The sequence below is a fragment of the Cebidichthys violaceus genome, unplaced genomic scaffold (assembly GCF_023349555.1).
Source record: "Cebidichthys violaceus isolate CVI_PGR_0920_01 unplaced genomic scaffold, fCebVio1.0.p SCAF_8, whole genome shotgun sequence".
In the NCBI taxonomy this organism is placed as follows: Eukaryota; Metazoa; Chordata; class Actinopteri; order Perciformes; family Stichaeidae; genus Cebidichthys; species Cebidichthys violaceus.
The window spans coordinates 2,513,596-2,540,663 of NW_027176964.1; the positions used below are offsets into that span (position 1 = coordinate 2,513,596).

Consider the following 27,068-nt stretch of genomic DNA (forward strand, 5'->3'; position numbering starts at 1 on the left):
TGGCGAGACAGTCTTACAACATAAAAGAAGGCCCTCCGTAATGCCAGAGCAGCCTATTACTCATCATTAATAGTGAAAACCCCAGGCTGACAGAGAGTCACAGCTCTGTTGAGCCGTGTATCCCTATAGACCTCAGTAGTAATGACTTCATGAACTTCTTCAATGATAAGATTCTAACTATTAGAGACAATATCCACAATCTCCTCTCCCTTAAACAATACCGATCTATCCTCAAATATATGTACCTTAGAAACAGCTTATACAATATAAGCTGGGGTTTTTTTTAAAAGGTTTTTATAATTATATAAAAACCTTATTTGTATTTTGACTGCTTTTCTACCTGCTTATTGACCTTCACCAATTGACTTCAACAATTGATACGTCTAAGGCTAGCTCCATCATCAGGTCAAAAATACAATATGTTTAAGACTTTGATTTATGACCAAAATACCTCCAAAACTAATGACATTGCCAGCTTTTTAGCTGTACTTTTTGTACCGTCTGTTGCTAATTTAATTTGCATGCCAACCAGTGGCGGGCCGTGTATTTTATACCTGGGCCTTCAGTGCTGTCCTTCTACAGTTGAAGCACCTCCTAATAACCTCATTATGACGCCACAGCTACAGGTTATGATTTGTTTCTAGGAGTGTAACAATTCACGTATTCGTGTAAAACATTGTACACGTGTGTTCTGGGACGCACACTATGCTAAATTAGCTTAGCACACACGCTACAAACTCTCCCCGCAGCATTTAGCTGTTCCCTACTGATTCAAACAGGGCTAAAGCAATCGCCACACAATCCCCATTTCTCCAGACCATAATTCCTGCTTTGTAAAAGAAAACAGATACATGAATACGCGCATGACGGGATTCTCCGTCATTAACGGACAATGCATATAGTCAAAATCAACGTAATTAACACAATGACAAGAACACATTTGCAAACATGCTAAACTAAGATGGAGAACATACCTGCCACAAATCAGCATGTTAGCATGCTAATGTTTTTAAAGTGGAAAGAAAAAATGGTCGCACACTTGTAGCCACGATGCAAGAGATATACAATAATCTAATATTTTAGCAACATTTCGTCATAGCAGTCTTCTTCAGGGTTTCTGTCCCTTTTCACCCTGAAGAAGACTGGCATGTCAAAACGTTGGTCAATTATTAAATACCTTTTGCATCGTGACTATTTTTCTTTTACACAGCATTCTAATGTTATCTGGAAGCACTGCTGTGCTTCAGTCCCGCCTCACAGAGCTGCTAGCATGGCTGCAGACTAGATAATGTGTGAACATGTTACCATGCAGTCATGTATCTATATTGTTATGTTGTTCTGTAGTTTGTAGTTCAATTCTGAATGGAAGGACACAGAGAAAGCATATTCTGTTAATATATTTATTTGTTCATATTTATGAAACAAATGTTTTGTTTTTTTATCAAAAGACAGACGTTACCTTGTGCTATTTGCAGTAAGCAAATGTAGACAGTTCTCTCATCTGTTAGTGTTTGTAAAAATGTACTCCGCATTTCCTATAAACCTCACACTTGGTTGGATTTAGAATCACATGAACATTTAACTTAGATCTGCAAACATTAAAAAAACATGATCTGACCATTAGTGACACAGATTACAATATTTTATTTGTCACAATAATGAATATTAGAGTGAGCATTGACAGTTATTTCTTTACTCACTTTATTGTGATCTTTAGATTGTATATTCTAATCTCTTTGTATTAAAAAAAATCAACAAAGTATTCTTTTTTTGAATGTAAATATCACTTTTTGTTCACTGAGGACACTTGTGACTGTGTTAATAGTACCATGTTGGATAAACAGCAGCAGGACCTCACTATGCATGTAAACTGGCCTGGGGAGGACCACTGACTGACTACAGCTGGGTGCAGCAGAGGGCCACTGACAGATTGTCAGCGTCAACATCACAGACGGGATCGTTTGTATTTGTGGCCTGGTATTGGCCCGTCTGCACCTCAGAGGCGGACTGCAGTCTGTTCCTGGTCAGGTATTGGCTGCAGGAGCAGAAGTTGTGGTAGAAAGTGGAGGAGAGGCCGGCGATATCTGTGGATATGTAGGGAAGAACCTCTGGAGACGCCTGGTTATAGTAACTGATCTGGAAAAAGATACAAATAATAATGGTGAAGTTTGTTCAGATTATACGTAAATAAACACCTGTTTAATCAGCTATGATCACTATTCGTCTCACCAGTGACATGTTGTTTCTGGTCTCCAGTATGGTAAATCCAGCACACAGAACCTCTCCTCTGTTGTATCCTTCAGTGGGAGGGTAAGTGGGCAGGGACACTGAGCGCAGTGCGATGACGTATGGATCTCTGAGGAGGGAAAAAAAACAAGAGACGACTAGTTAATCCTGAAGGGGTAGAGGTGTGTGACCTTTGACCTGTCCTTCCACTGACCCGCTGCCACACGGCTTCCTCTTGGAAGCCAACAAGATGAAGTCCTGCAGAATCCCTTCTCCCTGATGGGTTGAAGTCTGGGAACCTACTGCACCGTGACTCACTGATGGGGTCACCACTCGATACAGGAAGTCATCATCGTCCACCTGGTGAATCAGCTCACATTTCCTGATTCCGGAAAAGACACAGAGAGATACCGCTGATGAGAAATGTAGTTTATTTGAAAAATAATTTGTACTATATTGTCAAAGGAATCGTTCCACATTTTGGGTTATACATTTATTCACATTATTGCTAAGAGTTAGATGAGAAGACCACTCATGTCTATATGATAAACAGCCAGAGGCCAGTTAGCTTAGCTTAGCATAAAGAGTGGAAATGAGGGAAAACTCTAGCCTGGCTGTATCCAAAAGTAACAAAATCCAGCTACCAGCACTTCTGAAGCTCACTAATTAACACGCTATATCTTGATTGTTAGATCTGTGTAAAAACTACAAGTTATGGTTTTACAGGGGCTGTAAGAGCCATTATATATTACATTTATTTATTTTTTTATTTTATGTTTATTGCAAAAGTGTGTTATACCCTTCAGAATGTGTACTGTATAAAGGAGTTACGGTAACTGGTCATGTTACAAAATGTGCTTTGTATGTTTTTTGCCGTATTAAGATAAAGGCTCCTCTATTCTGTCCTGCTATTGGATCATTTTTGGTTGACTCCTTTAAGCAGGTTTCGGTGCTAGTTAGGCTTTGATGGAGCAGGATGTGGAGCAACAATTTTTCAGATTTTTCTGACCGCAGATTATAGACTTTTTAGTTATAGCCAGCAGAAGGTCCGTTTTTGGCTTTTGTCACAAACTATGACTTGGCCTGGTTCAGCCACCTCACCCTATTTTAACATTAGTATAGGAGAACATACTGTACCTCAACCCAAGCACTGAATATGTATAGAATCCTTTTCACTCCGCTTTATTACCTAAAACGTTAAAGGTGTTGTATTAACACGTGTTATTGGACTGTTGTTGTGACCTGTATTCCTATTTGGCCACACTCTAATAACTGTCTGCCAGAAACCAGAGTCCAGACTAAACTAAACAAATACGGCTATTTGGGTGTTCAACCTTCATCCCTTCATGCACCAATTATGAAATGAAACCAAAAACACACGTCTGGATTCTTCACTTCTTCAGGATCTTTTTCTGCAACAATGTGTCTTTGTGAGATGTGACGTGGCAAGTTATTGCATTTTAGGTTGCAGTGGTATGGAGTCAATCCCGCTGCTCTGAATTTTGCATTGAGAAACTTTTAAAAGCACTACAGGTTTGGGGTGAACTGTCCCTTTAACGAGTTTGTTTAATAATACAAATAATAATAATCTGTTCAGTAGCCTGTGACTAGATTCCCACTGTAGAAAACAAAGGAAGAAGTTGCTAATAATAAAATGGTGCCTACATGGCTTCCTAATGGGTTTAAGTATATGTATTACTACTGCCCAGCACTGCCTTCATTACTTTATAATCAAAAGTAACAACAGACATGTTTTACCGTCTCATGACTTCCCAACGCACCAAACCGGTGATTAAATTAAACACTTTGCCAAATGAACGGTTACAACCATGAAAAGCACATTTAAATTTGATGTGGGGGGTATTCTGGTGAACTTTCATATGTCTTACAAAGGCATATTTAGTAACACATGCATGGCCGCAAAATTGACAACTGAACATTATGGAAAAATAAGCTAGACTGCTGCCATGTCTCCCTTGTTATTTTTTTAGTTACCTGTTATTAATAGTATTCAGTATCTAAAAGTTAACTAAGCTAAGAGCGGCTAACGGCTTAGCTAGCTAACATGCATGCATACCGCATGGAGAATCATGTGCTACATGTTAGCAAACGTGTTCGAAAAATTAGCTTAAGTTGACTCTGGACTTACCATGAGGTATAGTTAGTAGTTGTCCTTCTTGTGCTTTTCATCCGGACGGGGTAGAAATACAAAAAAAGACCCAAGCTCCAGGTTTTGTGTCGACTCCACTTGCACTGGAACAGGATGGGTTTAGTGCTGCAGCGACGATGCACCGCGCAACGGTGAAAAAATAGCGCGACTTTTAAATGTTTTATCGTAATCTGGTAAAACTAAAGTGACCTACGTATTAACACAGAAGACATTATAATTCAAATAGAAAATGACAAGATTGACAGAGAGTTGCAAAACTCAGCTCTGGCTACTCATTTATGATAACTTCAAAATGAATAAACGTTACTTTCCCGAGATTCTCAGCAGTAGGCAGTAGATTACTGTGAAAAGAAACACTTGACCGTTAGGATAATGGAAGTAAGCGTTGTGACTCCCAGAATGCCTTGCTTTTACAGCATTATACAGTATTAGCAAAATACAGTAGGTAACTGTTAGAATTTCACTGTAAATTTACATCAAAGTGTTACAGTGTACTTTCTTCCAGTCAAAAACAGCTGCTGTGATGTCCTCCTTGGTGTCGAGGGAACAAGGTAAAATGGCATCACTCCCTTCTTTGAACGACATTTTCACACCTGTCCCTGAAAGACAAAGCAGATTTTAATCATTACGTTCAAATAGAGAAAGTCAGGTTAAGTGGAGACACTACAGGTTAATACAGGTAAAATAAATGTCACGTGTATAAAGACTGTGTGCTTATCACTGTTATACATAAGACCAAATGAGCAAGTGACTGACTGGCCGCTCAGTCAGTCACTCGCTCACTGACTTAGTCACTCACTCACGAACGAACGAGGAGGAGGAACTCTCTCACTCACGAACGAACGAGGAGGAGGAGGTACTCTCTCACTCACTCACTCACAAAGGAGGAGGAGGAACTCTCTCACTCACGAACGAACAAACTTTCTACTCACTCACAAAGGAGGAGGAGGAGGAACTTTCTCACTCACGAACGAGGAGGAGGAGGAACTCTCTCACTCACGAACGAACAAACTTTCTACTCACTCACAAAGGAGGAGGAGGAGGAACTCTCTCACTCACGAACGAGGAGGAGGAGGAACTCTCTCACTCACTCACTCACTCACGAAGGAGGAGGACGAGGAGGAACTCTCACTCACTCACGAAGGAGGAGGAGGAACTCTTTCACTCACTCACGAACGAGGAGGAGGAGGAACTCTCTCGCTCACTCACTCACTCACAAAGGAGGAGGAGGAGGAACTCGCTCACTCACGAACGAACGAGGAGGAGGAAGAGGAGGAACTCTCTCACTCACGAACGAACGAGGAGGAGGAAGAGGAGGAACTCTCTCACTCACGAACGAACGAGGAGGAGGAGGTACTCTCTCACTCACTCACTCACAAAGGAGGAGGAGGAACTCTCTCACTCACGAACGAACAAACTTTCTACTCACTCACAAAGGAGGAGGAGGAGGAACTTTCTCACTCACGAACGAGGAGGAGGAGGAACTCTCTCACTCACGAACGAACAAACTTTCTACTCACTCACAAAGGAGGAGGAGGAGGAACTCTCTCACTCACGAACGAGGAGGAGGAACTCTCTCACTCACGAACGAGGAGGAGGAGGAACTCTCTCACTCACTCACTCACTCACGAAGGAGGAGGACGAGGAGGAACTCTCTCACTCACTCACGAAGGAGGAGGAGGAACTCTCTCACTCACTCACTCACAAAGGAGGAGGAGGAGGAACTCTCTCACTCACTCACTCACGAACGAGGAAGAGAAGGAACTCTCTCACTCACTCACTCATTCACGAACAAGGAGGAGGAGGAACTCTCTCACTCACTCACTCACGAAGGAGGAGGAGGAACTCTCTCACTCACGAACGAGGAGGAGGAGGAACTCTCTCGCTCACTCACTCACTCACGAAGGAGGAGGAGGAGGAACTCTCTCACTCACTCACGAAGGAGGAGGAGGAACTCTTTCACTCACAAACGAGGAGGAGGAGGAACTCTCTCACTCACTCACTCACGAACGAGGAGGAGGAGGAACTCTCTCACTCACTCACGAACGAGGAGGAGGAGGAGGAGGAATTCACGAACGAACGAACGAGGAGGAGGAGGTACTCTCTCACTCACTCACTCACAAAGGAGGAGGAGGAACTCTTTCACTCACTCACTCACGAACGAGGAGGAGGAGGAACTCTCTCACTCACGAACGAGGAGGAGGAACTCTCTCACTCACGAAGGAGGAGGAGGAGGAGGAACTCTCTCACTCACGAAGGAGGAGGAGGAGGAGGAACTCTCTCACTTATTCACTCACTCACAAAGGAGGAGGAGGAGAAACTCTCACTCACGAACGAACGAACGAGGAGGAGGAGGAACTCTCTCACTCACTCACTCACGAAGGAGGAGGAGGAGGAACTCTCTCACTCACTCATGAACGAGGAGGAGGAGGAACTCTCTCACTCACTCACTCACGAAGGAGGAGGAGGAACTCTCTCACTTACTCACTCACTCACAAAGGAGGAGGAGGAGAAACTCTCACTCACGAACGAACGAGGAGGAGGAGGAACTCTCTCACTCACTCACTCACGAAGGAGGAGGAGGAGGAACTCTCTCACTCACTCATGAACGAGGAGGAGGAGGAACTCTCTCACTCACTCACTCACGAAGGAGGAGGAGGAGGAACTCTCTCACTTACTCACTCACTCACAAAGGAGGAGGAGGAGAAACTCTCACTCACGAACGAACGAGGAGGAGGAGGAACTCTCTCACTCACTCACTCACGAAGGAGGAGGAGGAACTCTCTCACTCACTCATGAACGAGGAGGAGGAGGAACTCTCTCACTCACTCACTCACGAAGGAGGAGGAGGAGGAACTCTCTCACTCACTCACGAAGGAGGAGGAGGAGGAACTCTCTCACTCACTCACGAACGAACGAGGAGGAGGAGGAACTCTCTCACTCACTCACTCACGAAGGAGGAGGAGGAGGAACTCTCTCACTCACTCATGAACGAGGAGGAGGAGGAACTCTCTCACTCACTCACTCACGAACAAGGAGGAGGAGGAACTCTCTCACTCACGAACGAACGAGGAGGAGGAAAAACTCTCTCACTCACTCATGAACGAGGAGGAGGAGGAACTCTCTCACTCACTCACTCACGAAAGAACGAGGAGGAGGAACTCTCTCACTCACTCACTCACGAAAGAACGAGGAGGAGGAGGAGGAACTCTCTCACTCACGAACGAACAAACCTTCTATAGGGTTATAGAAATCTGATCAAAGCCAATTTTTCATCAAAGGCACAGAATGTGATGAATCATTGATCACGTGGTCACATGATCATGTGATCAACCATGTGATCATGTGATGTCATCAGAATGTGATGACATCACATTCTGATGACATCACCATCAGAATACATGACCATGACCATCAAAATACATACATGATCATGTGATGATTACATAATATATATATATTCGTTTTTTAATTGCGATATTAATCGCATGATTCATTTTGTAATAGTAGTGTATTGCGCACTTTTATTTTAAAAGTACTGCTATATGAACAAAAGTGCAATAACATTTGTTTTGCAAACACTTTAAACAAACAAGGTTATTTTTAACAGCAGTATTCCCTTTCCACAGTATCAGTTAAAATACAGTAATGATGATTCTGATAATAGATATTCAGCCGGTGTTCCCCCCTAACCCTAACTTATCTACGTCATGTTTTTTCTTTTTTTATGTTTGTTAAATTCTCAGTTGCGATAACTAAATGATATGCTTATTATACATATTCCAAACAAAAGAGGCAGCAGGAAGAGACGCCATACAAACACAGCTGTTCACCGCCCGCTGCCCGGTTCTTGTCTTAAAAATGTCCGCTTAATAATAAAAAAAAACTGCGTTAATGCGGGATAAAATAATTGTCTGCATTAATAAATTAATGCGTTACTGCGATAATAACGCGCTAATATATATATATTAATACTTCCTGTCTGTGTGACACACGATCATATGTTTAATACTTCCTGTCTGTGTGACACACGATCATATGTTTAATACTTCCTGTCTGTGTGACACACGATCATATGTTTAATACTTCCTGTCTGTGTGACACATGATCATATGTTTAATACTTTGCGTGTCAGACAGCACGTTGTCTGTTACATTGGGTGGGTTGCCAGGTTGGGCGCAATGGCGCCACCGAAAGAATATTATATTTCCCACAATTCGCCACAGACGCCTGTCAATCAAACCTGGCAAGGTGACATCAGCAGCACTTACTTGAGCAATTTGTCAATCAAATGAAAACAAAAATTAATATAATGGATGCTTGCCTCTAAAACAGCCTGATCGGGGGCATTCTGGAGATGATTGATATCCATTACATGTCTGTAGTAGAGAATAGTTAGAATATCTGCTCTGTAGTAAATGATAATAATATCGGTGTCTCTCTCTCTCTGGGTTATAGAAATCTGATCTCTACAGGTGAAAAGGTGACTCTCTCCATCTCCGTCCTGCTGTCTCTGACCGTCTTCCTGCTGGTCATTGTGGAGCTGATCCCCTCCACCTCCAGCGCCGTGCCTCTCATCAGGAAGTACATGCTCTTCACGATGGTGTTCGTTATTGCATCCATCATCATCACCGTCGTCGTCATCAACACGCATCACCGCTCACCCAGCACGCACACCATGCCCGCCTGGATACGCAAGGTTTAGGGTTGTTCTTTTTTTAGCATCTACACCCGTGATGATTTAAGAAAGTGTTGTGTGTGACTGAATTAAAGGAATGCATCCGTTTGTGTCTCAGGTCTTCATAGAAAAAATTCCCAACATGATGTTCTTCTCAACAATGATGCGTCCCAGTCAGAAGATCCGGCAGTAGAGGTTGTTCCCCACCGACATGGACATCTCCGACATCTCAGGCAAGGCTGCAAATAAATGAATGAGGACGATCACATCATATCGATATGATATGATATGATGATTTGCTTTATTAGTAAAAAACAAAAATGTCTTTCCACAAATTCCTCTTTTAGCGGACCATCATCTATAACTTTTTATTTCTTACTAACGGAGTGTACGTCATTAGGCAAAAGTATATTTTTTCTAACCCTATCTGATAGTGGTGCAGTTAAATTTAAAGAAGCGATTCCATCTGTATTCAATGCCATGTCTCAATATAACAGAGGACTCCTGTGCTAACTTTAGTCTGTCCCAGATTGATCATCTTGTCGATAGTGCTACAGGCTCACTAAGAATGACATTAGACGCTAATGCCCCTGTAAAAAAGAAAATAAAAAAACAAAGTAAGTTCCCTCCATGGTAAACCCGCAAATTAAAGCAAACATCGCAAAAACTTGAAAAGCTATAGCGTTCCACCATTTGGAAGAATCTCGGTTAGTTTGGCGAGACAGTCTTACAACATAAAAGAAGGCCCTCCGTAATGCCAGAGCAGCCTATTACTCATCATTAATAGTGAAAACCCCAGGCTGACAGAGAGTCACAGCTCTGTTGAGCCGTGTATCCCTATAGACCTCAGTAGTAATGACTTCATGAACTTCTTCAATGATAAGATTCTAACTATTAGAGACAATATCCACAATCTCCTCTCCCTTAAACAATACCGATCTATCCTCAAATATATGTACCTTAGAAACAGCTTATACAATATAAGCTGGGGTTTTTTTTAAAAGGTTTTTATAATTATATAAAAACCTTATTTGTATTTTGACTGCTTTTCTACCTGCTTATTGACCTTCACCAATTGACTTCAACAATTGATACGTCTAAGGCTAGCTCCATCATCAGGTCAAAAATACAATATGTTTAAGACTTTGATTTATGACCAAAATACCTCCAAAACTAATGACATTGCCAGCTTTTTAGCTGTACTTTTTGTACCGTCTGTTGCTAATTTAATTTGCATGCCAACCAGTGGCGGGCCGTGTATTTTATACCTGGGCCTTCAGTGCTGTCCTTCTACAGTTGAAGCACCTCCTAATAACCTCATTATGACGCCACAGCTACAGGTTATGATTTGTTTCTAGGAGTGTAACAATTCACGTATTCGTGTAAAACATTGTACACGTGTGTTCTGGGACGCACACTATGCTAAATTAGCTTAGCACACACGCTACAAACTCTCCCCGCAGCATTTAGCTGTTCCCTACTGATTCAAACAGGGCTAAAGCAATCGCCACACAATCCCCATTTCTCCAGACCATAATTCCTGCTTTGTAAAAGAAAACAGATACATGAATACGCGCATGACGGGATTCTCCGTCATTAACGGACAATGCATATAGTCAAAATCAACGTAATTAACACAATGACAAGAACACATTTGCAAACATGCTAAACTAAGATGGAGAACATACCTGCCACAAATCAGCATGTTAGCATGCTAATGTTTTTAAAGTGGAAAGAAAAAATGGTCGCACACTTGTAGCCACGATGCAAGAGATATACAATAATCTAATATTTTAGCAACATTTCGTCATAGCAGTCTTCTTCAGGGTTTCTGTCCCTTTTCACCCTGAAGAAGACTGGCATGTCAAAACGTTGGTCAATTATTAAATACCTTTTGCATCGTGACTATTTTTCTTTTACACAGCATTCTAATGTTATCTGGAAGCACTGCTGTGCTTCAGTCCCGCCTCACAGAGCTGCTAGCATGGCTGCAGACTAGATAATGTGTGAACATGTTACCATGCAGTCATGTATCTATATTGTTATGTTGTTCTGTAGTTTGTAGTTCAATTCTGAATGGAAGGACACAGAGAAAGCATATTCTGTTAATATATTTATTTGTTCATATTTATGAAACAAATGTTTTGTTTTTTTATCAAAAGACAGACGTTACCTTGTGCTATTTGCAGTAAGCAAATGTAGACAGTTCTCTCATCTGTTAGTGTTTGTAAAAATGTACTCCGCATTTCCTATAAACCTCACACTTGGTTGGATTTAGAATCACATGAACATTTAACTTAGATCTGCAAACATTAAAAAAACATGATCTGACCATTAGTGACACAGATTACAATATTTTATTTGTCACAATAATGAATATTAGAGTGAGCATTGACAGTTATTTCTTTACTCACTTTATTGTGATCTTTAGATTGTATATTCTAATCTCTTTGTATTAAAAAAAATCAACAAAGTATTCTTTTTTTGAATGTAAATATCACTTTTTGTTCACTGAGGACACTTGTGACTGTGTTAATAGTACCATGTTGGATAAACAGCAGCAGGACCTCACTATGCATGTAAACTGGCCTGGGGAGGACCACTGACTGACTACAGCTGGGTGCAGCAGAGGGCCACTGACAGATTGTCAGCGTCAACATCACAGACGGGATCGTTTGTATTTGTGGCCTGGTATTGGCCCGTCTGCACCTCAGAGGCGGACTGCAGTCTGTTCCTGGTCAGGTATTGGCTGCAGGAGCAGAAGTTGTGGTAGAAAGTGGAGGAGAGGCCGGCGATATCTGTGGATATGTAGGGAAGAACCTCTGGAGACGCCTGGTTATAGTAACTGATCTGGAAAAAGATACAAATAATAATGGTGAAGTTTGTTCAGATTATACGTAAATAAACACCTGTTTAATCAGCTATGATCACTATTCGTCTCACCAGTGACATGTTGTTTCTGGTCTCCAGTATGGTAAATCCAGCACACAGAACCTCTCCTCTGTTGTATCCTTCAGTGGGAGGGTAAGTGGGCAGGGACACTGAGCGCAGTGCGATGACGTATGGATCTCTGAGGAGGGAAAAAAAACAAGAGACGACTAGTTAATCCTGAAGGGGTAGAGGTGTGTGACCTTTGACCTGTCCTTCCACTGACCCGCTGCCACACGGCTTCCTCTTGGAAGCCAACAAGATGAAGTCCTGCAGAATCCCTTCTCCCTGATGGGTTGAAGTCTGGGAACCTACTGCACCGTGACTCACTGATGGGGTCACCACTCGATACAGGAAGTCATCATCGTCCACCTGGTGAATCAGCTCACATTTCCTGATTCCGGAAAAGACACAGAGAGATACCGCTAATGAGAAATGTAGTTTATTTGAAAAATAATTTGTAGTATATTGTCAAAGGAATCGTTCCACATTTTGGGTTATACATTTATTCACATTATTGCTAAGAGTTAGATGAGAAGACCACTCATGTCTATATGATAAACAGCCAGAGGCCAGTTAGCTTAGCTTAGCATAAAGAGTGGAAATGAGGGAAAACTCTAGCCTGGCTGTATCCAAAAGTAACAAAATCCAGCTACCAGCACTTCTGAAGCTCACTAATTAACACGCTATATCTTGATTGTTAGATCTGTGTAAAAACTACAAGTTATGGTTTTACAGGGGCTGTAAGAGCCATTATATATTACATTTATTTATTTTTTTATTTTATGTTTATTGCAAAAGTGTGTTATACCCTTCAGAATGTGTACTGTATAAAGGAGTTACGGTAACTGGTCATGTTACAAAATGTGCTTTGTATGTTTTTTGCCGTATTAAGATAAAGGCTCCTCTATTCTGTCCTGCTATTGGATCATTTTTGGTTGACTCCTTTAAGCAGGTTTCGGTGCTAGTTAGGCTTTGATGGAGCAGGATGTGGAGCACCAATTTTTCAGATTTTTCTGACCGCAGATTATAGACTTTTTAGTTATAGCCAGCAGAAGGTCCGTTTTTGGCTTTTGTCACAAACTATGACTTGGCCTGGTTCAGCCACCTCACCCTATTTTAACATTAGTATAGGAGAACATACTGTACCTCAACCCAAGCACTGAATATGTATAGAATCCTTTTCACTCCGCTTTATTACCTAAAACGTTAAAGGTGTTGTATTAACACGTGTTATTGGACTGTTGTTGTGACCTGTATTCCTATTTGGCCACACTCTAATAACTGTCTGCCAGAAACCAGAGTCCAGACTAAACTAAACAAATACGGCTATTTGGGCGTTCAACCTTCATCCCTTCATGCACCAATTATGAAATGAAACCAAAAACACACGTCTGGATTCTTCACTTCTTCAGGATCTTTTTCTGCAACAATGTGTCTTTGTGAGATGTGACATGGCAAGTTATTGCATTTTAGGTTGCAGTGGTATGGAGTCAATCCCGCTGCTCTGAATTTTGCATTGAGAAACTTTTAAAAGCACTACAGGTTTGGGGTGAACTGTCCCTTTAACGAGTTTGTTTAATAATACAAATAATAATAATCTGTTCAGTGGCCTGTGACTAGATTCCCACTGTAGAAAACAAAGGAAGAAGTTGCTAATAATAAAATGGTGCCTACATGGCTTCCTAATGGGTTTAAGTATATGTATTACTACTGCCCAGCACTGCCTTCATTACTTTATAATCAAAAGTAACAACAGACATGTTTTACCGTCTCATGACTTCCAAACACACCAAACCGGTGATTAAATAGGTGCCCTTTATTTACTTTTTAGGCATGTACTGTGTGTGTGTGTGTGTGTGTGTGTGTGTGTGTGTGTGTGTGTGTGTGTGTGTGTGTGTGTGTGTGTGTGTGTAAAGTATTACTGATAATGTGTGTCCCAGCTCGGCCTGTTGCTCAGCTCAGCCAGCAGACAAAAAGCTCTGTGAGCAGGAACATCCACCTCTGACTCCACCCTGAAACTCAACGTGGACTTGTGCTCCATGGTGTAAAGACGAACCTGGGAGAAAATCATCACAGTAAACATCCAACTCCTCATGGTAGTGATAAATGGAATTATACTAGTATAGCGCCTTTCTAGTCTTCCCACCACTCAAAAAAGTCATTACACTATTACTGCCATCATTCACCCATTCATACACATTCATACACTAATGGTAGCAGCTACCATGCAAGGACTAACTAACATTCACACCCATTCATACACCGCAGGCAGGGGGCAATTTGGGGTGAAGAGTCTTGCCTAAGGACACATCGACATGGACTAACGGAGCCGGGGATCGAACCACCGATCCTCTGAAGGAAAGAGAAGAAGGAAAAAAACCTCTCTTACGTAAAACACAAAACCTCTCGGCGGATACCTTGTCTTTCTCAGAGCTGAGTCGCCAGTTGTTTCTAGCAGCCAACATCTTCAGAGCAGAAACATTGTTATAGCTCAGATACACCTGGAAACACACACACACACACACACACACACACACACACACACACACAAATATGTATAAGCAAACAAACATAAGTATGCACACACTATTTCAATACTGGGCCTTACGCTACTCCTCTGGTGGTGCTCCGCTGAGACGCACACAGTGACTATGAAAACATATTCGGACAAAATTCCACCAGCCTAGTTTACATATTAGCTTGGTAGTAGGGTGAAAGTAAATAGTTCAACGTTTCATTCATAATGTTGACGTTCAAAAACTTAATCAACATTTGAATGCAGCATAGCGTCTTTTATTTTTTGCATTTATGTTTATGTGCCCAGTGGCAGAAAAATATCAGGCCACATTAATATTTTTAGTTTTATACTATTGGTAAAATGAGTTTCCAGTGGTGGTTTAAGTCGATGACATACACAGAGGAATGAATACAGGAATGAGATGTAATGAATGTGTTTTTCATCACAGCACATGTAACTTATTAAGGCTGGTCTCATCCAATAGCAATACCTACGAAAAATAATGCAGCGTAATTCGTATGAGTATGTATAAAGACAGCTACGTCACACAACGGTAGGGAGGGAGGAGAGGAGGATGGTGTCAGTCGTTCCTCATGTGAAACCAGATGTCAATGTTTTTGTTTTTGTCACGTAACTTCTTGGCACTTCTGTGGTTATTTTAATCCAAACGCGGATCTTTTCCTGAACCTAACTAAGTATTTCACCATCTTTTCCTGAACCTAACTAGGTGGTTCTGTTACCTGGTTTCTGGGGTCCCAGGGCACAGACAAAGGGCCCTCGCCGTGCTTGTGGGAAATGATGTACTTTCTGAAACAACAAAAGGAGAGCAATTAGAATAACTTTTGACAATGATGTCGTAATGTCACACCTGGGTGATAACTCTATTTATCTACATCTACTGAGACACTGTCTACTATGGGCTCAGAATGTCATACTGAGGTAGCCTCTGGCGTTTCTGACCACTAGTAGACCCATGTTTACATGTTTCATGCATGCCATTAGCATGAGGGGCGGTGTGAAACACATTTCTACTCTCTGCAGAGGACTGTACTGCATGTTGACATTTCTGTAGATTGTGCTCTTTGCTGAAAAGTTCAATCCCTCTTGTTTGCAGTGAGTGAAGTGAAAATATCGCATCACTTCTGACACACAGAAGTGGAATTAAAAGCTAAGAAAGTATGTGCTCTTCACAGCAATAGACGGATAGATTACCTGTCCAGTCTGATCTTCTTCCTGGCTATGGCCTCTTGAAACCTCCTCCCCCCTTCCTGTAAATGAAAGACAGAGAGACAGAGTTCATTAAACACCTCAATTCAGCTATCCATCTTCTTCCCCCTCCTCCAGGTAACTATTCCAGAATGTTGCTTTAATTAAAGATGCAATGTGTATGATGTGATATTGTTATATTATCGTCATAAAAAAGGTCACTTTCCAATTATCATTCTTTATTCCTATCACAGTGGGTGGTTCTCCTCAGAGAGAGACGTTCCTCTTGGTTTAACTGAAGGAGGAACATATTTTCTCACTCTAACAGTTGTATCTGTACATGAGAAGAAAAGCATGTGTTTTCTACCATAAAGTAGTTCAGCAGATTTTACTGACAAACACAACCTGGGGTATAAAGGAGTGCAAAAAAAACAGGCTTATTCCTCTTGCCGCATATGAACTGGTATTTATAAAGGAAGCATGTGTGCAGTGAGAATGTGAACACCTCAAACAGCTGCAGGAAATGTAATGAGGAAATTGAATATAAGTATAATATAATATTTAGTTATTTATTATGAAATATACTCTGGTAACAAACAAGAGAGACAACGGGAAAGGACCATGGTTCATAATTAGGGAGGAGGGTGGGTGTGGACAGTGGGACTGTCATGATTATGATTATGACATTTTTTCCAACGATTAATTGTCACACAAATAACGATTTAACTGTAATTTTCTGTTAACTGTTATTACATTACATTACAGTCATTTAGCAGACGCTTTTATCCAAAGCGACTTACAATAAGTGCATTCAACATTGGTAATCAAAAGAACTACTAGTCACCAGAAGTCATAAGTACATTTCCTTTTCCAAACAAGCATCTAAGAGCATGAAGCAGAGCATAACTCAGAGCCAAAGTACAGTGCAGAAACAAGAAAAACAGTTAGTGCTATAAGTAATACGAATACAATAAGTGCAACAAGCTAGTATGAAAACAATAAGTGCTAAGTGGAAGGCTCAGGGTAGCACTTCCTGAAGAGGTGGGTTTTCAGCCTGCGCCGAAAGATGGGCAGCGACTCTGCTGTCCTGACGTCAGTGGGAAGTTCATTCCACCACTGTGGGGAGAGGACAGAAAACAGCCATGACCGAGTCGATCGGCCTCCAGGACCTCTGAACGACGGGGCGACCAAACACCCCGAGGCAGCAGAGCGAAGTGGTCGGGCGGGGGTGTAGGGCTTGACCATGGCCTGGAGATACGAAGGAGCTGTTCCTTTCACTGCCCTGTAGGCTAGCACCAGAGTCTTAAACTGGATGCGAGCTCTTACAGGTAGCCAGTAGTTTACAGATTATAGTATATGACTAATAATAGTTCATACACATACACTTTCAGAAGAAGAACAGCCATGTATTGATATTGAACAATGGAAACATAAAAAAATTAAATTTGGTAAATGGTAAATGGACTGCACTTCTATAAAGCTTTTCTAGTCTTCTGACCATTCACAGTGCTTTAACACTGCATGTCAACATTCACCCATTCACACTGATAGGAGGGGCTACCATGCAAGGTGCCACCTGTCCATCAGAACTACCTACTCATTCATACAACATTCACACACCGTAGGCACAGCTACGGGAGCAAGAAGTGTCCTGCCCAAGGACACATGGACATGGACTAGTGGAGCCGGGGATCGAAGCGACGATCATCTGATTGAAAGACAACTCGCTCTACCACTGAGCCACAGTCGCTAATTTCTAATTGCCTTTGGCCTTGGGAACCAAAATTGCACACGTTCGGTAAGACAAAAACAATAACTTAAAGTTACTGTAAGTCTCAATTTAATCTTGATGCCTTTATGCCAGCTGATTAGTCCACAACCGTAGCAACAGTTCATGATGTTTATCAGTGAACACTGAAATGGACGGCATTTAAGACTACATCCACATAAGATATGCGTTTTTGTTTAAATACGCATATCTTATGCGTTGTGGACGGGCAGAAACGGGGACCTTTGAAAATGATGACGTAGACACCTGTGGATACAAAACGGAGCCTTATTTCGTTCTGTTTTTGTTCACTATTGTGACGTTCACAAAGAACCTGTAAATGAACAAAAGCATAAATGCTCTCCAGTACGACAGAGCTACGAGTGTGACAACAGACAACAAAGAAACCGAGAGGAAACGAGTGAGAGACGTGTTGAGCAAATTTCTTGACCCATAATCTATTAAAACTTAGATTTTTACATGTTCATTTTTAAAGTAACTTTAAGTATGTGAAGACCTACAGTGACGACCTACATCCTTGTAACTAAGTTGGAAAAAATAAACTTTTCCCAATAAATTTCTTCAGTTTGAGTGTGTATGTGGGAAACATAGAGGAAGATCTTAAGTATCAAGCACAACCATTCAGAATTAAAATAGCAGCAACTGACTATTGTCTATGTAAAGATATAGCGGAGTGATGTCTACCTGAGCTGAGTGTGTGCCTTTGATGTAACGTTAGTGTATGTGACTCACTGATTGGCTCACAGCTACCGCTCTGCACTGCTCTCATAAGGCGGTTACAGCTGACATGTCGTCCCGACCGACAGCATCATCACAGAACCGTTGTCTACTCAGTGGCTCAGAGTTGAAATACTTACTTAAGTGTCTACAAAGAGATAGATAAACTGTGATCAGCTGTGTTTCTTTGCTAAGTGGCTAAGTGGCATTAGCACAGTATTACACTCTGAGGTGTCCTGATTTAGAAAATAACTGGGTGATTGGTAGCAGATGGCCATGCAACTATGCTCTTCTTTAAAACATGGAGGATCATTATTTCTGTACCACCTTTCTCAATAATAATCTTAATGTGTTCATCAGCAGCTCATTCTGTTGGCTGACTCACCAAGGGTTCGGGTCGTATCCGTGGTAACGTACATGGCTTCCTGTGGTCGTCGAGCACCTCGAAGGTCATGAAGGCAGAGTTTATGTGTCGGTTAGGCCCTTCCTCCTGGTCGGCTTCTGCTCGCACCCCCACCTCCATGCTGCAGCACACGAAGAATCACTCTTTTTGTTTTATTCCTACTTATGTACCTGTTTTTTCCCTGCTGTACCCTTCTAACACTGAGCTGTCAGCATGGCCTGCTTTCTCCTCACAAATCAGCCAAGTTGTATCTCATCTGATCTTTCATATCTTTATGGGTGATTGTGGACACACTGATACCTGTTTTTGAAGGCGTTGTTGACTATAGCCCTCAGCAGCAGTCTGTCTCCCACCTGAGAAGGCCCTCTGAAGGTGAACATGTCGATGGTCCGCAGAGTCGGGTGAGCCTGGGAGAGACGACTGCACAGAGAAAGAGATTATACTATTAATTATTACTAAGAAAAGCAATGACAGAGACCATTATATCCGTAACCCTGGTGCATTCAAATAAAGCATTTTCAAATGTGTGTGTGTGATTGTACCTGGCAGCAATTGTAGCTACATTCACCATCCAGGCCATGATCTGTCCTCCAAATGTATTCACCTGGTATTCAGACAAACGGAAATGATGACGCAGTCAACTTACCCATAAAGACTTTGATGAAGTGCATGAGCTGGATCAGGTACTGGTGACAAATCATGTCCTAAGATAACTAGACAGAGAATCAATGAAGAACCTGGTGGTTAGCATGTGGTGGTAGAACCAGTTCAACACTCTCCACCTTGGTCTTATCTGCCTCCACCGCATTGCCTACTGCCCAGCTGTCAGCTGAAACACACACACACACATATGAAAGTTTATGCAAGGTTTAGTAGGAAATGGTTGGTGTTTTCTAAATATGTTTAACAATCTCATGAAAAGACCCAATCCAACATGTTTCTCTCAATGCTTTCTGACTTCCCTACTGTCTGTGGCCCTCAACCCCACTGGTTCCCACTGAAGACGTAGATATTTAAGGGTGCAGTGTGTCTAGCCATGAACTGACACGATCAACAGAATGTGAAGAGGTTACAGTGTGGATGTCAAAGACGTACATGTTTTGTGTTGCAGAGATCACTGTAGTGTCCAGTCTGTCATCTGTCATGAGAGCCTACTTTCTGTTTTCTTTGAATTTCCCCAACATTTTACCCAAAATGCATAGAAAATCGCACTAAAATTATTTAAGAATTTAATTCCTCAATTTCCCAATATTGGTTGTGTAAATATAGAATAAAAGACCAAAAGCACCATTATAATCACCACCAGTAAGAAGCCAATAGCCCCTCCCCCGCACAAAAATATATATTAATCTGAATAAATAATCTGTGGCTCTATTACAGAGAAACAAACTGTTGAACTGAACATCTAAGTCCAAGTAGTAATACCTAAATACATAAATCTGGAGCACTGAACATCAAACTAAGAAAGTCATAAATAGGCCTATCTAAATACATAGCCGAAATAAATCTGGAAGTGAACACCAAACTCACAGTAATCGATCTAGAAATGAGCCTCAAACTAACCATAAAAACTTCTACATGAGAGCCGCTTCTTTACTTTTTGTAAGAAGAGAGAAGTGAAAGTTTCTCATGCCACATCAGCTGGTTACATTATCATTTACCACTTTTACAAAACATTAATGTTGGTGCATATTCCCAGGTTAAGGAGGATCCTAGAGTGGGTTTCATTTCATGAATGTATATTTAGTGGCTGAATTATTTGGAAGAGAGAACGGCAAATTGGTAAATAAGTTAAGTAACAGTTGAAGGACTTCTTTTGTCTTGTAACATGGACAGAGAGCTGACATGTGAAGTTCCAAGGACAGAGGTTGGTGTTGAAATGCTCTCTGAAGACAATTTGTGATATTGGGCTATACAATTTAAAATTAAACTGAATTTATTCAAAAGATAACTTTTGTGGTGATAAATAAACTGAAAACGATTTTGATTATTATCAGGAGTTATTAGAAGATCTTCTGCAAAAGTTGACCTCAGCAGGCCTCGACTTCACTTTTGCTCCTCGATGTACGAACGTTGCAACCGATCTCTTCTTCACTTCCCTGGAGTCACCGCAGTGTCCGCTTTATCAGATGAAGCTGCTCCAGCAGTGTGCATCAAACCTACCCTGCAGGACGGACCCATGGGAGAGCAGATCTTTGATGATGTCATCGTGTAGCATCCTGACCCTCCGTCTCTCAGCGGCCACGCTGTATTCCACCTGCTCTTTCTCAGTGTGAGGTACGATGGGCTTCAAGATCACCTGTGATAGATGTCAGTAAATGTGTCTCCTTAGTGTCAGGAAGCCTTCAACAATACCCACACACACACACACACACACACACACACACACACACACACACACACACACACACACACACACACACACACACACACACACACACACACACACACACACACACACACACACACACAGATGCAGACTGATCAATTTCAACATCGCCCAACAGTATCACACGCACGCTTTACCTTTTGTCCTGTGTTTGTGCGCTGGGTAACGAAGGTGGCATAGGCGTGACAAACCCTCCAGTGCCGATCCAGGAACAGGTCCTCACAGCTCACCTTTACCCCCACCTGGGAGGGAATACATCAGGGATACTCTATGGTCAAACTCTTTGACAGCTGACATCAGGTAGGTTCTAGCTAGCAGTAGTCATTTAGTGAAGACTTATATATAAATATATTGGCAAGCGAATCAATTGAACACAGAAAAAAAATGAACTCCCCCGGTGTGTAATGACCTTTATTCTGGAAAATGCACAGACCTCACGGTGACCAGATTTCCTTGGGACTATTCCTTTGGTAGAGGGTAGTTCTTTTTTATTTATTGTGTAGAAAAGTGAGTACAAAACAAGTGCAGACAAGTACATAAACACATATACGAGCCAAGAAATTATAGAAAGTAATACAGGGACGAATGCAAAGGGGATATAAGGACAGTGAGGAAAATAACAGGTGGAGAGGCGGAGGTCAGCTAAATACATATAAGTGTGTGTGTGTGTGTGTGTGTGTGTGTGTGTGTGTGTGTGTGTGTGTGTGTGTGTGTGTGTGTGTGTGTCCATTTATGTGTGCTCCGTTTGATGAGTGAGTGAAGGGTGTCGATTGAGGTTAGGTAGTAATATGGGCTATAGTTCAATCTACACATAAATACACAAATACAGTACATATATACAAATATTCATATGTATATATATATATATATATATATATATATAGTAGAGAGTAGTTCTGAGGGCTGTTCATTGTGAGGTCTGTTTATTATCCTGAGTAACCATGGCACTGATTCTGTTGCTAAATCTTTTCGCCATCACGAACAACATTTGATTTTGTGGCTGTATTGTGGTGGCAGCGGAAAAACCAGCAACAGATCATTTAAAAGCTGAAGAAATCAAATCAATCTGTCTGTATGGCTAAATACAATTACCGTAAATGATCATATAAAAGCAGGTGGTAAAATACAAACAAATAAAGGTCAGTCACTAATGAAGGCAAGGTAAAAATTGGGGGGGTGGAACTACTGACTAGGAAGTCAGGAAGGGGCCACTTAAGGCGCTTAATATAAGCCCATGAGTCTTTCACAAGTCTCTGTGATACATAGGTAAATAAAGGCTACAATTTGACGGTTACGGTACTGTAATCTGGCATAATTCCAAATTATATTTAACCAAATCTAATTATTTTAGTTCACAAGTGATTTTGTGAATTATAAATGCATTGCATTAGAAACATTGGGTGTAGTGGTATGAATGTGAAGTAACAGAAATGATAGAATATACTGATCTGACCTCCATGCTGGTGTTAAAGGCTCTGTTGACCTTTGCCTTGATGTTCACCACCTGGCCCACGCTGAACACAGAGACAGAGAGGAAGAATGCTGGTAACTCTATGCACACACACACACACACACACACACACACACACACACCAGCAATGCAGAAGGACCCACGTCTCTGTACACACACTTCCCGTTACCTGATGGTGTGTTCAAAGTGGATGTCGTCCATGGAGGCGGTGACGCAGGGACACCCAGCATGCCGCTCAGCTGCCCATGTGAAACAACACATACATGTATGTCCTCATGTCCTGTCTGGCTAGTCAGGGGTTACGACATAGCGTGGACACTCACAGATGAAATCATTTCAATACACACCACATGACTAATATTCACTGAATCTCTCACTCACACACACACACACACACACACACACACACACACACACACACACACACACACACACACACACACACACACACACACACACACACACAGACCTCACCGGACAGGCAGGCAGAGGAGTCTATCCATTTGAGCAGCTGACCCACGCTCAGCTCCTGTCGATGGTTGCTGTGACAGGGCATCACTATCTGACTCATTTTCACCTCCGTCGGGTTGACGCTCCCTTCTTCGACTTCCTCTTCTTCCTCGTCCTCTTCCTCCTCTGCTTTCTCCAGATCACCTGACACTCTGGAACTCATCTTCAAAGCTGAGGGGAGAAACGTTTCTTAGGATGAATTCAATTTCTGTTGGTTTTTTTGGTCAGTTGTCTTGGGCAGTTTTAAGAAAAATAAAAGAGTGACACCAAAGTAATCAATATGCATCTCCATGCTCCATCTATACACCTGTAGATATCTCAAAGAGAAGTCTAAATGTGGCTGAAAGCATAATGCATGATTGTCATAAAATACCACATTATATTGATAACCAGTGAACTTGGCAATTAACATCTGAAATGTTTCCAACTTCACCAAATGTTTTAGCTCATTTTAATGATTTACAATTATTCATAGAACAAGATGTCAGCCTGTAGCAGCACGGACAGATTATGAGACAATGTGGCAAAGACACATGAAGCACCCCCTGCCATGCTGAGCTTGTACATTACATACAACCCTGTACCAGTAACGGCTCATCAGTGTGAGGTGATTGGTGCTGGATTCATAACAGCAGGCAGTGATGTGTGAGGGAAAGCTGATCATTTATCTTGGTGTTACAGCTGACTTGTTATGTTTTTTTCTAATTTATAGGAAGGCGGTACTTGTATTTTCTTTTTAACAATCAGAAGTGGGCTTTATTTTCTATTTTTTGGTCTATTTGGTTGGGACAGTGCACATTCATAAAACATTCCTGTAAATGCGCCAGAGTTAGCCAAGAGGCTTATTTTTCATCTGTAGTCCCAGGGCAGATGTTACAAAGTCAACCTAAAAACACAATATAAATATTAAATTTACAAAGTTATGCAATATTTACCCTTTACAATGCATGCAGGTAGATGATGCAGGTTTTAAGTTACAACAGGGGGAGAACATACGCAAATCCATTTTAGATAGAAGGCCCAGTCAGGCTGTCTCTGCTCTTTGTTGAGTGACAGTTAAAGGAACTTTAAAGGTAAGTTAGGTCATGAAGACTCGCTGTGAATGGTCACCCAGCTTTTGGCACTAACTAACTTCGCTGTGCAGCAGCATTATGAATTATGAACATGTCTGCAGACATTCAATATTTGAGGACAAATCTTGTTTTGACTGGATCATTTTGACTTTCCAACAAGAAACGTTAACATTTTTTATTTTTTATTTTTTTTAAAGCTAAGAGCCCCTCAACAACCCACCCATGTGTAACAGACTCCATGCCAACTGTCAGTGAGTGGCAGGCAGGACTGTTACCAGTCTGTCTGGTAAAGATCAGAGAGAGGCTCCTCTACCGGGACGTGCTCGTACTTGTTTAAACTCGGATATCTATGAAGGTAGATTTGTGTCTTTATTACGCAAACAAAAAAATATGTTTTGAAAGCAAATTTCTCGCACTGCAATCAAAAATCAAGTTTGTAAGTGAAAATATATAAACTGAGAATAAGTTATTTGTTAGTTTTGCTTATGAAACTACAATTTTTGGTTGCAAAACAAAAACCTTTGCTTTAAAAAAAACAACTTTTGCTTTAAAAAAAAAAAACCTTTGCTTTCAAAACGAAAAGCTACGGTTTCAAAACGAAAAGCTACGGTTTCAAAACCAAAACCAAAACGTAAAGCTACGAGTTGAGTTTGGACATAGTGGGCGGGGCATACGCTGCTGAATGAGCCAGGAGTTTCTATTGGTGGGTTCGACTTGGATCCCGGCATCTACTTCCACTGTAGAGGTTACTGTGATGAGCGGCATGGAGGTAAGTTGACATTATATTGCTCTGTTTTGTCACAATTATTTTAAATGTGGTAGCACTTCACGTTGTTTTCATGTTGTTAGTGTCGTAGAGTCTCTTTTTTTAAAGAACAACATGAGGTGTTGTTGACATGAAGCTTCACTTTCTGCGTGCATGTAACGTAAGTCGAACCCACCAATAGAAACTCCTTGCTCATTCAGCAGCGTATGCCCCGCCCACTACGTCCAAACTCATAAGCAAAACTAACAAATAATTTATTCTCAGTTTATATATTTTCACTTACAAACTTGATTTTTGATTGCCGTGCGAGAAATTTGCTTTCAAAACATATTTTTTTGTTTGTGTAATAAAGACACAGATCTACCTTCATATGAAGAGCCATGTTCTTCAGACACAAAGCTTTCTGACTGTAATGACACATTACCTCACTACTGAATGAGATGAAGAGCCATGTTCTTCAGACACGCCCCCTTGAGAGTCACACCTCCCAGGATTTGGCATTTCTGCTTTTTTTGCTGTATTGAAAACGTACCGAACTGTGACACCACTGTATCGTATTGAACCGAACCGAGGATTTTGTGAACCGTTACACCCCTAGAATATATCAACGTATGTGTCTTGAATTAATTAATTTGAACATTTCTCAAATTTGCCTTTATACCAGGAACATCTGGGTTTTTTGGGGGGGAGTTCTTCCTGTACCGATGTGAGGGTCCTGGGACAGAGGACTGAGGAGATTGTAACGTCCTCTAAAGCAAATTTGTGATTTTTGGCGATACAAAATAAATTGGATTGAATCGGTCTCGAGCCATTTGTGACACAGCTGAGTAGTTACACATGCAGTTAACAGCGATAAACATACAGTATTTGCACGAAGCCTAACTTTTACAGGCAATGTCCTCAATCCATGACACATCAGGTCAATGATGGCCACATCGTTCACTGCAACAGCTTCCTGTACAATGACTCATTTTCAACGGACGGCCTTTTCTTCAGAATCTGACCCAGCAGACATCCAACACACTTAGATACAAAATAAATTGAATTGACCTTAAACTCAGGGTTAAGTGAGTGCTGCATGGTGAATCAATGCACCACACACCCTTATCTTATCTCAATGGAGTCTCATTAGAACCACAGGTATGCATCAGCCACAGGGATCTAGAAGCGTCGCCTGTTCAGAGAGTTTATCAAAGGGGAGCATTGCAGGAGTTAAGTAGCCTCAACACCTGTAGAGTGAGAGGTTTAGAAGTCACTCGTTCCAGCGAATATCTAGCTAGATATAACGTAACATTACGCATTTTGTAAACGTTGGCGTTAAACGACATGACAAGACGACACGTTAACGTTACTTTAGACAACTTTTATTCCGTAAAATGGAAGTATTGCATGTGCAACTGTTTACACAGGTGACAAGAGACCTGCTAATGTAGTCACACAACGTTACTGCATATCTAACGTTAATCCTTTATTCTTAACTATAACAGCGAATCAAAAACCTTCCACAGCCTATGTATGCTATGTTATGTATAGCTTAAGTAACGATATCCAACGTATATTCTAAAGCTACAAACGTCACTGGTTATTTGAGTAAACACGGACTAAAATTAAAGTTTAACAGTTCAACTTTGACATGTTAGCTTACTTTACAGTGCACGTACCTGGCAGCGACTTGTAGAAGAGTCAAGCTAAACGTTGATAGCACGTTACGCTAGGTAACGCCATCAGCAAAGGATGTTCCGGTCATACCTTTCAAAATAAAAACCTCATTAACTAAAACAGTGTTAGACCAGCTGTTAATAACGTGACCTCACCGTGACTGGCATGCTACTTGAGTTTTCTACCCAGAGAAAATAACTATTCCCCCAATATTTTTCATAGAAAACATTCCTAAGTGAAATAATGATGATGCAGGTGGGATATATTAAAGGTTATTAAAACTGCAGCCTAATATTTTAAATGTGAGTGAGGTGGCAGTGCATCACTACAAATGAAAATGTACTACCAAGACTTAAAGACTCACTACTAGAAAACAACACACATGACTACAACACACAGCAATTGGCTTAGTTTTAGATTATTAATATTGGCTTGTAATTTTTGTGTGATGATTTTCAAAATAATGGTAATTTTTAGAAGAAAAAATTAATCATTCGTAAAAATCTATATTTAAGAGCACTATATAACACAGTATACCACTCCTTTGACAAAAAAAAAAGTA

The 27,068-nt window shown here is 41.2% G+C and overlaps 2 protein-coding genes across 4 annotated transcripts; both read right to left on the reverse strand.

The window, feature by feature from the left end:
• Positions 1-1,386: 1,386 nt before the first annotated feature.
• LOC137892514 (acyl-coenzyme A thioesterase 11-like) lies at positions 1,387-4,476 on the reverse strand. Its single transcript, XM_068737720.1, has 4 exons — positions 4,376-4,476; positions 2,441-2,608; positions 2,230-2,356; positions 1,387-2,136 (listed from the first exon to the last, which is right to left on the reverse strand). The coding sequence occupies exons 1-4, from the start codon at positions 4,414-4,416 to the stop codon at positions 1,897-1,899; spliced, it is 576 nt and encodes a 191-aa protein (XP_068593821.1). The 5' UTR covers positions 4,417-4,476; the 3' UTR covers positions 1,387-1,896.
• A 6,698-nt stretch (positions 4,477-11,174) lies between these two features.
• Positions 11,175-26,580, reverse strand: LOC137892513 (acyl-coenzyme A thioesterase 11-like). Of its 3 annotated transcripts, none has more exons than XM_068737717.1 (17): positions 26,509-26,580; positions 22,973-23,179; positions 22,668-22,737; positions 22,481-22,541; positions 21,165-21,269; positions 20,802-20,937; positions 19,376-19,467; positions 19,181-19,242; positions 18,939-19,058; positions 18,621-18,759; positions 15,736-15,791; positions 15,264-15,330; positions 14,423-14,506; positions 13,928-14,061; positions 12,229-12,396; positions 12,018-12,144; positions 11,175-11,924 (listed from the first exon to the last, which is right to left on the reverse strand). In XM_068737717.1, exons 2-17 carry the CDS (start codon positions 23,169-23,171, stop codon positions 11,685-11,687), a joined length of 1,860 nt encoding a protein of 619 aa, XP_068593818.1. In that variant the 5' UTR covers positions 23,172-23,179; positions 26,509-26,580; the 3' UTR covers positions 11,175-11,684. The 3 variants fall into 3 exon arrangements, with proteins under 3 accessions (XP_068593818.1, XP_068593819.1, XP_068593820.1); XM_068737718.1 differs by having other exon boundaries at positions 26,493-26,554; XM_068737719.1 differs by lacking the exons at positions 22,668-22,737; positions 26,509-26,580 and having other exon boundaries at positions 22,973-23,092.
• Between the last annotated feature and the right edge of the window lie 488 nt (positions 26,581-27,068).

Excerpts from the sequence above, each read along its gene's own strand:
- LOC137892513 (XM_068737717.1), bottom strand. The coding sequence starts at position 23,171 with ATGAGTTCCAGAGTGTCAGGTGATCTGGAGAAAGCAGAGGAGGAAGAG. Across the intron at positions 20,938-21,164 it reads GCACAAACACAGGACAAAAG|GTGATCTTGAAGCCCATCGT; the intron begins GTAAAGCGTGCG and ends CATCTATCACAG. Across the intron at positions 12,397-13,927 it reads AGCTGGGACACACATTATCA|GAAATGTGAGCTGATTCACC; the intron begins GTAATACTTTAC and ends TTCCGGAATCAG.
- LOC137892514 (XM_068737720.1), bottom strand. The coding sequence starts at position 4,416 with ATGAAAAGCACAAGAAGGACAACTACTAACTATACCTCATG. Across the intron at positions 2,609-4,375 it reads ACTACTAACTATACCTCATG|GAAATGTGAGCTGATTCACC; the intron begins GTAAGTCCAGAG and ends TTCCGGAATCAG. Across the intron at positions 2,357-2,440 it reads AGGAAGCCGTGTGGCAGCGG|AGATCCATACGTCATCGCAC; the intron begins GTCAGTGGAAGG and ends TTCCCTCCTCAG.